Source organism: Macaca thibetana, chromosome 3, assembly GCF_024542745.1.
Source record: "Macaca thibetana thibetana isolate TM-01 chromosome 3, ASM2454274v1, whole genome shotgun sequence".
Taxonomy (NCBI): Eukaryota; Metazoa; Chordata; class Mammalia; order Primates; family Cercopithecidae; genus Macaca; species Macaca thibetana.
This window is the reverse complement of record NC_065580.1, coordinates 46,654,668-46,667,849: the sequence shown is the minus strand read 5'-3', so window position 1 is coordinate 46,667,849 and position 13,182 is coordinate 46,654,668. Positions and strand designations below refer to the sequence as shown.

At 39.8% G+C, this 13,182-nt stretch overlaps 1 protein-coding gene across 1 annotated transcript; it reads left to right on the top strand.

Moving 5' to 3' along the window:
* On the top strand, positions 1 to 10,700 carry LSMEM1 (leucine rich single-pass membrane protein 1). The gene is made up of 4 exons (XM_050782652.1): positions 1 to 1,185; positions 4,674 to 4,805; positions 6,727 to 6,855; positions 9,604 to 10,700. The coding sequence occupies exons 2-4, from the start codon at positions 4,679 to 4,681 to the stop codon at positions 9,732 to 9,734; spliced, it is 387 nt and encodes a 128-aa protein (XP_050638609.1). The 5' UTR covers positions 1 to 1,185; positions 4,674 to 4,678; the 3' UTR covers positions 9,735 to 10,700.
* The last annotated feature ends 2,482 nt before the right edge of the window (positions 10,701 to 13,182 follow it).

Below are 13,182 nucleotides of genomic sequence, written 5' to 3'. Positions count from 1 at the left end.
TGGGTGGATTACTTGAAGTCAGGAGTTCAAGACTAGCCTGGCCAACACGGTGAAACCCCATCTCTACTAAAAATAAAAAAAATTAGCACGGTGGCACATGCCTGTAATCCCAGCTACTCAGGAGGCTGAGGCAGGAGCATCCAGAGGCAGAGGTTGCAGTAAGCTGGGATCATGCCCCTGCACTCCGGCCTGGGTGACAGAGCAAGACTCCAACTCAAAGAAAATTTTGTGGAACACATTTTCTCACTGACATGAAAAATGTTTCAAAGATGAATAATGTCCATCAAGCCATGGCAATGGAAGTGAGGATGATAAAGGATTGCACAGCTGTGTACAACCTCACTGTTAGTATCCTGCTGGGATAGTTGGTCTCCTCATCACTGTAGCATCTTTTATGTACAGCAGAGGGCAGAAGCTCCTCGGCATGTATGTGAGGGAACCACATAAATGGAAGGCTGAGATTCCTGAGAAGGGAGGATGTGCAAACACTCACAGAATAAAGCCTTTGTAAAGGAAAGGCGGCTGATGAGATGGAGTGCTTCCTTCACCTGCGGTGGGTCTGTAGCCATGAAATCTCCCACTCACAATCGCTTTTTGTAGCTACTGGAAGCACTAGGCCTCTGACCTGCCATCATCCTTGTTATGATGTCATAATCATATTCTGTCCCTGTTTATTGCAGTTCTCTGGTTTGTCTGGAGTGTTTGCAAGTCAGTCATCATAGTGGCAGCTTCTGCCTGCTACAGGATATTTATATATGGAAACATACCATGGCAGGAGTGCTGTAAAGGTGGTGTCAGCTTACACAGTTGCTTCAGCCAAATAAGGACGGTAACTTCAATCCAATAAAAACCTCATCAGTTACCAACTAAATCAGGACATGGTGTTTTTTTGTTGTTTTCTTTTTAAAGCATAGTTTTAGTAATATGTTTACTAAAAACCTTAGACATTATGAAAAAAGTCAGGATTTGGAATCTTACACCGCTTGGCTAAATTAAGACTAAATATAGACCAACAGTTTCATACCGGGGCTTATGGGCCTCATAGGAGCACCTGTATGCTGAAGAAAGGCAAAGAGAGAACTACAGAATTTGTAGAAACATTTTGTTGTAGTTGCTTCTGAACAATTAGTTTTTGTTTGTTTGTTTTGTTTTTCTGGTAACCTAGCAGTCAAAGCTCACATTTTTGTAAGTAACTTGCATGCTATTACTCTACTGAGACTGAATTAGTATTATTGAGTCTGGGAAGTTTTTGTTGCATGTGCTGTGTTTTTCAATTTTGATAGAAATGATTTAGACTTGATTTTAAAAATTACTTCCTGAACATGAAGAGGCATTGACTCGGAAATGAAATTAAAGAACAAATTACCATGACTTATTCAACAAAACTGCTTATTAGCTTTGAATTATGCCCTATTATAACTATTCTGATTTTGTGTCAAGCAATACTGGTGTGAGTTATTTCTATGGTTTGATACCAAGCACCTGTGGTTAAAAAAATAAAGCACAAGGCAATTTTTCATAGACAATTATCTTTATTTGTCGGAATATTTATTTGTAAATAGCAAAATAATACTTAAATGACAAAAAAAATCAACTATTAGCAGTGATCTAAACCAGAGGAAAATGAAATTACTTACATGTTTCCAGTCAAGGTATAAGAAAGGGTTCTGTTAAAGGGATTCTGCTTTAGCCAATCTTGGTGAATAAGAAATTTGCACACTGGAGTTGAAAAGGAGGGTCAAGTTAGTGTGATGAAGAATAGCTAGTAACACTGGCTTCTCCAGGCTTGCTGGTTGTTCCTAGATGCCCTCATTTGGAGATGCCAAAGATAGCAACTACTGGGTGTCAAACAGCTGTGGGGCCTGGTTTTAGGGCCATGTGACCTTGTATCCATTTACTAGCAGACTCATGAGTCATTTGCAAGTCATCTGCAGGCCCTTGGAGCCCTGGAACAGCACCCAGCTCAGTTTTCTGTGCTAGTTCTTTATTTTTCCACTTGCATGTTGCAGTTCATTAAAAAAAAATATTGGAATAGCATATATTTACATTGTGACTTCACTCTAAAGAAGACATTTTCTTTCAGAGCACATCATGGCTCACTAGGTTGCTGTCTTAGTTTTTTTGGAGTCACCTTTTGAGTAGATAGCAAGGCCAGTAATTTGGAGATTTTATTAGCTGTACTCTTAAAGTCAGTTTTTGTGGCTGTGATTTTTTAGCTAGGTCTCTATTTTGTAAACATTAATTAAGCCTCAGTATGAAACTTAAGCAACAGCAGATACATTCCTGAAGGGGAAGCTAAGGCTCAAGGCTATTAAGTCAGAGATCCAAAAATGAACCATGCTTCAGTTACCACACCTAAAATAGAAGCTGTGTGTGGAACAATGGTCCTGTGATGTGGCACATAAAACTTTTTTTCCTGGTCAAATATTACTGTTTCGTCAAATATTAGTATAAATAAATGATAAAATATAAAACACATCTAAAAGAATTGTTTTAAAATCTGTGACTATGCGTGAGTGAATATTTTGGGGCCTTGGATTTATCTGCAAAAGGATAAGATTCTAAGGCCTTTTTACTCTATTTGCTGCTGCTTTTTAATTTTTTAAAATTGTCATATCAAGTCATAGGAATGCTCTATGAAGTATATTTGGAATTCAGTAATATCAATAAAGTGCTACGGTAGTATCTTATCTGAAAACAACTCAGGGAATTGTTTGTTCTTATTAATTAAAATTTCAGGATAAGTGAAACATACTTTTTTAGCTTTAACTCTAAAAAATATTTTAGTCCACGACTTTTTGAGCTCACTTTCTTAGCTAAGGTTCTGGTAGCATATTTTTCACAAGTACCAGTAGTTTTAGGTATTATTGGGAAACTGCTGGAGTTTTTTGTTTGTTTGTTTGTTTTTTAAATATTTTAGACTATAGTTTAAGTTGCTCAGTAAATGTCTGATACTTTTTCCCCCATATCTTCTTTAGGTGTATACTTTTTAAATTTTTTTCTGAATTTGGTTTCTCCCAACTCTATATTTCTCTTCATTCTGTAGTTGAGTTTTAAAGGAAATTTTTGCAATAACAGGAAGTACACAGTGTGTTGTCAAATATGCACAGGCACCATATTTATCGCATTGACTTTATAGAGTCCAGATAGACATTACATGAGGATTTTTATCCTCAATCTTATTTCTGTTCATGTACTTATTATTAACTGCCTCCAATTCTTTTGAAAATGGTGAGATTTAAATCCTAAATAAACATTTCAGGTGTTCCATCTTAACGTAAGTCACTAACTTCTAAACCTGGCACTGGGAATTTGAAGAATAGGATTGGTCCCTACTCTAAGGAGTTTTCAGTCTATCCGGGGAAATCAAAGATGTAAGCAAATAAGTGCAATAAAATACTATAGATGTTCTGATAGAAGAATGTAAAGAATCCAACAAAGGCAAAAGGAAAGACAGGTTTGTTCTGTCTTCTTAGGGGAAGTGATGTTTGAGCTGAGTCTTGAGGAAGGATTAGGAAGGGATATAGAAAAGAAAAGTAGCACAAAGCAAGACTTAGTGAACGCTGAGCAGAAGGCCTGATTCCAGCTCTGCTACCAGGCAAATGTGTGATCCTGGGCATTCACCTCGCCGAGCTTCCATTTCCTCATTTGCGGAAAGGATGGGGGCTAAAGCACATCTAACACCATTTCTAGATCGAAAAGTCCTCTATCATGATTAGACTCGATAACCATGAAAGGAAAAGCTTTTATAGTAATTGAAATTTGTCTTCCTAGAGCCTTCTTTTCACATAATTAAATGGCCACAAGTTCTCTGTTGTGCTAGAGATACATCTCCACGTAAACCTTTTAAACTCACCAGGCTTTTCAGTGTTGCTTGCAGTTGTGCTGTCATTAGAGAATATTACTTTTAATATTTAATAAACCTCAAGCTATTTATTACATAAGTGACCTCAGTCTAAGAGAAACCCAGGTGGAAGAGATCTTGGAGGTCCTGAAGTCTAGCAGGATTTCTCTCTATAGCATCTAAGTTTGCTAAGATTGTTGTCCTGGGGACTCACAGTCAGCATCTTATGGCTAAAGGAAATGTGTGAAGGGAAGGACTTATATGCCATATGGAGGAAGGCTATAAAAATTGCAATTTTCTATTAAAGCCTCCTGCAATTAGAATGGTTCATGGTAATATTCTCTTCTTTCAGAATGTTTTATGGCCACTGCTGACTAGCTTAATTTTGTGTACCTAGTCTTCTTGCACAAAGGGGATTTGAGGCATCTCACCAGAATATGAACAATGTAATAAAAGAGAAAAATTTAAAAATCAGTTACAAAACAAAAAACAGATCCAGGGAAAGTATAGGCAGAGCTGAGAAATCTGAGGAGGAGAAAAGAGCGTTTGCAGAGAAGCAGGGTGTACACGGATGTACAATTCTTAAAATTGGGCCACACATTTGACTGTGAGCTTCCTGGCAAGCAAAGCAAAAAGAACGATTACAAAGTGGTCCACAGAAGGAAATATTTTTTTTTCTGGATAAGCCAAGTTCTGTAGACCCTTAGCTGAAAATAGTATTTGTGGGTGGTTCTTCATAGGCCCGTATGGCTTCCCGATGGCTGTGCTTCTTGTGAAGTTGAGTTCACAAGCCCAACCTCTTGTTTTTAACGTCAGCGTTTTCTTCCAGGGACAATGACTCATTCTTCCCAGGACGCTGGTTCTTGTGGCATTCAGGAAGATGGAAAGCTTTATGTGGTGGATTCCATAAATGACTTAAACAAATTAAACCTCTGTCCAGCCGGATCGCAGCATCTGTTCCGTATGTGTGCTGGGGAAGGCAGAGCAGCCCTTCCTAGCTTCTAGGCTACCTAAAAATAGCCACTGCTGACTGGATGTGTGGATGTGGTGGGGGTGGAGTGGGCATTAGGAAGAGGTTGGCACTGGAAATGTTAATTGCTGTTAGGGAAGTTTTGCTTCTGTTTTCTGAACACTTGACAGGATTATGGGCTTTCTTGGCTCCAACACAAGATTTGAACTCTTGACTTCAAATATTCTGAGATCCTGGGGCCTCAGATCTCTGGAAAGGGGTGGAGCCTGCAAAGCTGGACTCCTGGAGGCTCGCTCATCCCTCTCCCAGTGACCATGGCTCGGTTACCGATGGGGACCGCTTCCCACAAGAGTGTTGTTTTATAGCAGATTTGCCAAGAGAATGCGCAATCCAGAGCATTTTCTACTTACAAATTACAACTTGCGCAATTAAGGGTTGGACAAAGGGGGTGGGGGAAGCAAAATAACATCTGCTAAATATTAAATGTGTATCTTGCCTCCTAAATATTATAAATGAGCTCTGTCAGATCACTCTGAGCGCCATCTTTTCTAGCTTAAACGCTGACATTCATACACCAGTGTTAATTGCTCACTTGCCATTTGTTTCATATACACTCTAAACTTATTGTTCCAATGTTGTATCTATCATTTCCTGTCTAAATCCTTTCTAAATTCCTCCTTTTTTCTTCATTTTAATAAGTTCAAATTTTCAACTGTTTTTATTGCAGTCAGTCTCAACAGAAGTAGAAGTTTGGGTATCAGCCTACACTGTTACTTTGATTAGGAAGCAAAAGTAACTGAAGGGTATGGCATAGGATGTACTTACAAGGCATGGGACATAAGCCACCCATCTGTCCATAATCACGTGGCACAGTGAGTGGGACCAATTCAACGTAGGAGAGTATGCAAAAAGTAATCCAATGATCTCCACTACCCCAGGTTTCTGTGTTGCTTATTCAATTTAATCTGGGTGTTATTAGGCAAGCAGACCCTGCAAAAACGGTGATAAAATGCAGACAATTCTTGGTTTGAGTGAACCAAGCTGTTGATAAAATGTAACTGCATTCTCAGTTCAACTGCAAAGCATTTAGAAGAACCTTGCTTCCAAGGCATATCCATCCAGAAGACAGCTTTAAGAGAACAATAAGATCACTTGGACACAGGAAGGGGAACATCACACACCGGGTCCTATTGTGGGGGAGGCGGGGGGATAGCATTAGGAGATATACCTAATGTAAATGATGAGTTAATGGGGGCAGCACACTAACATGGCACATGTATACATATGTAACAAACCTGCACGTTGTGCACATGTACCCTAGAACTTAAAGTATAATAAAAATAAATAAATAAATAAATAAATAAAATTAAAAAAAAAAAAAGAAACCAAAATAGGTCAGGGCCGTTTTTGTTTAAATGGATGTAGGCTTAACTGATTATTCCTATAATAAAAGAAGTTTCCAGGGAGATATCCCAGAGCATTCAATTGAGTCTTCCACCCGGCATAGGTGTCCCACACCCAGTTCTGTTTTACTCCTGGGTTACTTTGGGAAAGGGTAATAGAACTTCTATCACTCTTAGCCTTTAACTTCTATATTCCCTCCCCCCACACACAAAAATTCATGTTCTGCTATTTCAGTGTTAAGACAGTCTTCAAAGAACTTTCCAAACAGGTCTAAGGAGATAGCTTAACCCTGCTTATTCCTTGAATACCAATAGAGAAGAAGGTAAATAATTCACAGATTTCTCTCTGCCCAAAGACATTCCTAAAACAGAAGTCACTTTCTAGGCTTGTCAGAGAGAAACTGGGTGTATCCAGTACTCATGGTCTAACAGTGGGGTACTGTTCAGTTCTGCTGACAAGTTGTATGCTGAGCAGTTTTTGTCCTTGTTTTTTGTTTGTTTCGTATTAGCTCTAGAGGACAAAATCCCAGTCCTTGGCACAAACTCAGGAAATGGAAGCCGGAGTCTGTTTTTTGTGGGGCTGCTAATTGTGCTAATTGTCAGCCTGGCACTGGTTTTTTTCGTGATATTTCTAATAGGTAAGTACCACCACAGGTTTCTTTTTTATTGCTTGTATGCATTTATTCATAGCTGGCTGACTTTGCTCCTGCAGAGTTTGCACCCTCCAGTCAATACTTCCCGGTGGTCAATGCTTACATTGAAAGAAGAAGGAATGCCTCGAGTGAACCCTGCTGGCTGAGGACAGGGTCCCTTGGGCACAAACCCACTGCAGAAGCCCACAGTGCCAGAAGTCCATGAATGTGTATGTTGAATAATTCTATAGCACTTTAATTTCTCACTTGGAGACTCTAGCTGCCCAATGGAAGGCAACTTATTCTGGTTGATTCTAGCTTTACTTTATCCAGTGCCTAGATTTCTCCACTAAATTCAGATCTATAACTCATAGTCACATTGAGGTTTTGAACTGAACTCGCTCCCAGGTTTTCTCACTTGCATATCATCCTAGACATCAATGAGAAGCACTTGAGGGCTTGTACGAGGCCCCAGAGACAGTGTTGGAGATGTATAAATATGGCTTCTTTCCAATTTGATCGTGTTCAGGCAACCTGCTCCTAATATAACCTGCTTTGTCTGCTCCTGGCCTGGGCCATGCATGTTGTGACCTTGAGTGGTGACTCAGACTTCCCCACCTCAGCTTCTCAGTCAAGGATCCTTCAAGCCTCCAGCACCGCCACCCTCTCTGCCTTGGATGTGGGAAGGGTGCTGTCCACCTGTGGTGCTGTCGCCCCGTTCTGAGCATTGCCTCTTCCCACGGAGCCCACAAGTTTCCCCTCTCATCTGGAATTATTTTAATTCTCTTCCAGATGACTTAAGAGTAGATGGAGCCTAAGGGAAGGTGTCATCTTTGATACCTTTTTGCCTGGGTGTACTGCACCGTCATTTCTTCCACCCCTGAGTGCTTTATAGCTTTTGGAAGGGCTCTAATTTAATCTCATTCAGGATTAGAGGAGGCAGAGGTGGTGATGACGATGAGAGGAGACAGGTGGGCAGAGTTCATGATGACCCTTTCACCACTTCCAATCCCATTTCCTCCCCCGAAGACTCCTCCCTCCTTGCAGCTTGAACGTCTTTAGCCTCTGGAGAAAAAGGGACTGGGAGGGAGGGGTCATGTTTAATTGCTTCTCTTGCACCTGGCTGATGCCCTTTTGCATTTAGAAGCTAACATGTGAACTATTTTTACAATAGTTGCAAACTTGCATCTGATGATCAGTTAGGGGAGGCTTGGCTACTGAACCAGCAATGCCAGAAAGAGCACATGGGCTAGTATTCTGAACCGTTACTCCAACATAAATTAATGCTGGCCATGTCATTCTACCACACCCGCCTGGGGGTAATAACCAAGTTAAACTGTTAGGAAATTTTAGGTATGTCTACAGACATATAAACACCTCCCCACCCCGCCAAATTCTCTTTTTCTGTGAGATAAGTAGCAAGATTGAGGGAAATAATACCAAATGCTATATATTGAGTCATTACTCTGTCCCAGACACTGTGCTAAGCCCTTGATACCTCTTTGTTCACAACCTCGTAACAACTCTGTAGTGTAGAATCCATTATTATTATTATTATTTTAAGATGAAATCTTACTCTGTTGCCCAGGCTGGAGTGCAGTGGTGTCATCTCAGCTCACTGCAATGCCACCTCCCAGGTTCAAGTGATTCTCCTGCCTCGGCCTCCCAAGTAGCTGGGACTACAGGTGTGAGCCACCATGCCCAGCTAATTTTTGTATTTTTAGTAGAGATGGGGTTCCACCATGTTGGCCAGGCTGGTCTCGAACTCCTGACTTCAGGTGATCCTCCCGCCTTGGCCTCTCAAAGTGCTGGGATTACAGGTGTGAGCCACCGCACCCGGCCAATTCCATTATTATTTTTTTTATGAATGCTGAAACTGAGGTTTAGAGAGATCTATTAATGTGCCCAAGGTCATGTTGCTAATAAGTGGCAAATTGGGGCTCAAGGACACTCCACTTGACATCAAAGACTATGTACTTTATCAACATCACTATGTTCCACTTGTATGAATAGCATATTTTATATTTGCCTTGAGTGTTTTTTTATTGAAGACAAAGTCATATTAAGTGAGAAACAGAAAGATCAGGTGAATAAAGAAGAGTATCTTTTTATTGGACAATTGCTCTGTGTTAGATACATTAAGTTTATTATCTTAAATCTTTCCTCTAGCCATCTTAGAAAATTTAACTCTGATAAGCAACCTCAAAGTGTTCCATTCTGTATCTTATTTCCAAAGATCTTGTGTATTTGGAAAATATTGTTTTTCCATTCTAATGGGTGGTCTGAGGGGGAATGATTACACAATCATTTTGGGCCGGTAATTCAGAACAAGCAGACTTAGGTCAAAATAGGCTGGAACCCAAAGAATGTAATTTCTCAAATAAGGAGTGAAAACCTTTTTCTGAGAATGGGTCTCAAAATGAAGCAGTACAGCAATCACGTCTGGGAGGATAATCAAACATGCCGACAGTTTCCTCTGGTTGCTCACAGCAAGGTCTTTTTTATCCATAATTGGTGTGAAGTTGCCAAAGGTAGCCTAGGCTGGCACCAAGAGGTTGTAAAAACAATTCACTGGCTAGGAAACTTCAGTCTTTACTGGTTTCTCTCCTGGGCTTCTGGCATGCATGGATATGGGAACAGGGGATTTGCCAAGAGTGTCTTTCAGCATCAGCTGAGCACCAGTGTGGGGCTCTGATGAATTTCAGTGGAACACAGTGGAAACCAATGTAACACAGTCTGTTTTCTGTTTTGAAGTTCAAACTGGAAACAAGATGGATGATGTGTCAAGAAGACTAACAGCTGAAGGAAAAGACATAGATGATCTTAAGAGAATAAACAATATGATTGTAAAGCGACTCAATCAATTGGACTCTGAACAAAACTAAAGAAATTATTTTCCGAGAGCAACTGCTAACACCTTGAGCTTCTTACTTTCCTGGGAGTGTACAGGTTTAGGAACTGAGAAACTGCACTTCTTCAGGCAACAGATGATCTGGTCAGGGAACCCACCCCTGGGGCCCACTTTCTGCAGCAAGATGGGATCAACCCCAAGGCAAGTGGGTATGGGAATAGCAACTAAAAAGGGGTGAACTTGTCTCAGCCCCCTTTTATGGTAGGACACTTCATCTTTAATGGGGTTAAGGGTGGGTGGCTAGCAGGGAGGAGAATCAACAAAAGGCAAGAGAACTTGACTACGTACATACAGGTTCTTACCGAAGGAGCTTTGCTACCAGAACAAATTCACTGTGTCAGTGAAGTTCATGACATCTCATGCACCTTTACAGATGCCTGGGAAAGCCTGAGAAATTCATTGAGTTTTATATGTTGAAGGGAACCAGGTGATTACTCTTTTCAATAAGATGGATTCTGCTCAGGTGATTAGAATTTAACTCTATTTCCCCAGGGACAGCAATGGGTGGGCCCCAGAGCTAGTTGCTGTCTAGTGTTTGCTGGTGAAAACATGAGCAGTAGTTATGGCATTGGACCTGGTTATGTAGGGTTGGAGGTTGAAAGGGAAAGCCTAATTAATTCAACTAATGTTTATTAAGCTCCTACTCTGTGCGAATCACTCTACTCTAGAGGAGCTTCCATAAGGGTGCAGGATAAAGAAAGGAGATGGACAGTTATATGTAATTATATAAGCTTCGTTTACTTTGTTTCTCATGAAAAAACCCCTTTGGTACCCTGCTGATTGATTTGGAAGAAATCTGGTAGGTTTGTGGCCTTTGCTAAATTACACTAGGAAATTATGTAATTAGAATATTTGGAACCTGCATTAGTTCCAGCAACGAAAGTAAGACACACAGCATATGACATAAGATACAGTGTGAAATAAATGAGTTTAAAAAGCATATGAGTCTTAGAAAATCTTTTATTTAATATAAAAATATTCTACCAGTCATGAAGAATGTATTATGATTTTATCATTTTGGGTTGATCAAAAACATTTGGGTTTACTAGGATATTAAACATTCACTTTATAACACTAAATAGTTAATGAAATAAACACAACACATTTTGCTTATCCAGTTTTGCACTCAAAAACCATTTGTTTTGATACTCTTTTTCTTAAAACTGGTAGCTATCATGCAGAACATTGTTAAAATGAGAAATTTGCAATTACTGGAAAATCTTTTTTGACCTATTGATAGAGTATGGCAAAAATCATTGTTATCACGATTTGTTGTAAAGTTGTTTCAGAAACTGATGATCTGATGCAACAATTCTTTGAGAAAATCACTTATTTCTTTCCTTTCTGTATGCTCTTATTATACTTTTCTCCATTTTCTGTCTAAACAGTGGATATATTTCATCCTCAGTGATAACCTTTAGTCCGAGAAATTTATGGTTTTTACAACATAAAATAGTGTCAGATAAGTCATTTTATTCCTCTTTTTGGAGCCAATGTTTTTTGATCTGTACTGTCCTGCCTGTATTACACAGACAGAGGTGTGGTGACGCCTCCGACCCTCACAGTCTGGAAGACGTCAGTCACCACAACTCCCGGTACTGGGTATTGGATTCACAAATTAACAGTGTCCACTGAACGTGTTTAAAAAGTATTGGCTGGCTACAGATAATCTTATGGTAGTTAAATACAGCAGTTAAGAACATGGGTTTGGGGATCCAACATCCTGGTTTGAATCCTGGTGCCACCACTTATTGTGACTTTGGGGAAATTAACTTAATTTTTTGTTTTCAGTAAAATAGAATAATTAGATAATCGATTTCATAGTATTATGAGGCTTTAAAAAGGTTATACATATAAAGGACTTAAAAATATAAAGGACTAAATAAATGTTATTTGTTATAATGATATTGTTAAAAGTAGTAGGTGTGGCATAGTGGAAATAATCGGCTACATTTAAACCTCTATTGGTGAGACTAAGGACCAAAAATTGTTTTTGTGGCATGGTTTAAGATGATAGCCACCCTGATCTCTTTTGACCATGGATGATGGTGTGAGAGTCTTTTAGCAAAATCACTCATTAAGTTACAGTATAACAGGTGATCAGTATAAGCAGGAGGGTTTGTTGTTTTCCAAATGATCTAGTCTGAAGAACATAAGGATCCACATTCACCTACCTGCGCTGGAGCCAGGAACCTGTCTGTCTGCCCTAGGCTAAGGGCTTGACCCACAGGGTGCACTGGGAGGAGGGAGTGGGACACTAAAGGTAAGGCCCAGGAGAAGCAAGAGGAATAGAAGGGACAGCTGAACCAAGACACGTCCTGATAGGAAAAGATAACAGAGTTTTGCACTATTCTTTGGATTTTGGCTGTGTTCACAAAAGGCTAAGAGAGAGATGATTGTTCTACTAACAGATTTTATCTGCACGCCCTTCCTGATGTTGCTAGGCATTATGGGAGGATCACACTTATCTTTTGACTCTAGGTCCAATGCTGTGTACTTTGTATTCTGCCATGAGGACCCTGGAAGAATCTTCTTATAGCCCCACAAATTCTTCTGTCTTGGTAACCACCTATAGGTGGGCCTGGCCCAGCTCTGCATACCACACACTGCTGTGACACATGGAGGCTGTTGGGTCTTGAAGCTACCTGGAACTAGGTGGCCCTGGCTTCTAGTAAGGCCACTGAGCTGCAACCTAAGGGATACAGGGTACTTATCACTCAGGAATAGACCAGGGTCATCTGGCCAGGACTCTGTCAATGAGCACCAATCCCAAAGCAAGAACAAAGCAACAAGGAGATATGAAAATAACACAAAACAACTGTTTTGTTCTTGGTAAAAATAACCTGGGGAAAAGGGAAGAATCTTGGTGCGCACGTCATTTGGACTAACTGAGGTATCTTGGAATATATTGTGCAAACCATCATCTTATAACAAACTTTTATTGCTTAGAAAAAAAATTAATGGAAACAAGTTCTCCTTGAGTCAGGGCATAAAAATAATTTTATTCCAGCTTAACATAATGACCCTATTTATATTCAGGAGAGAAGGATAAGCAAAAGAGATCAATCATCAGAAAAGACTGGTAATCTATCCCCTCTGTGAATGAGTTTGCCCCCAGGAAGCTATGAAAAGAAGAGAGAGCCTTAGAACTGTGGTCAGGCAGTGTATTTTCTTTTAAGGAAAAATAAAAATGTTCTTATTGGAATTCATGCAGCCACTTATTTGGTGAAGATGAAGATTTCTCAGTAATTTTTTTTTTTTCACATAGGGAAAACATTACTGAAATGTAATTCTACTTTTTATGAGGATGAAAATGATTTTTTAAAAAGCAATGAAAAAACAACACAGAACAAAAATCCATTTAATAAATGGGTACTAGGCATGTACACTGTGCCCAGCAGTGGGGCTGTGCTGTGCTGTCC

Bases quoted from the DNA above. Each gene is read 5' to 3' on its own strand.
- LSMEM1 (XM_050782652.1), top strand. From the start codon at position 4,679: ATGACTCATTCTTCCCAGGACGCTGGTTCTTGTGGCATTCAGGAAGAT. The intron at 4,806-6,726 runs GTATGTGTGCTG...GTTTCGTATTAG, and splicing joins CGGATCGCAGCATCTGTTCC to CTCTAGAGGACAAAATCCCA. The intron at 6,856-9,603 runs GTAAGTACCACC...TCTGTTTTGAAG, and splicing joins TTTCGTGATATTTCTAATAG to TTCAAACTGGAAACAAGATG.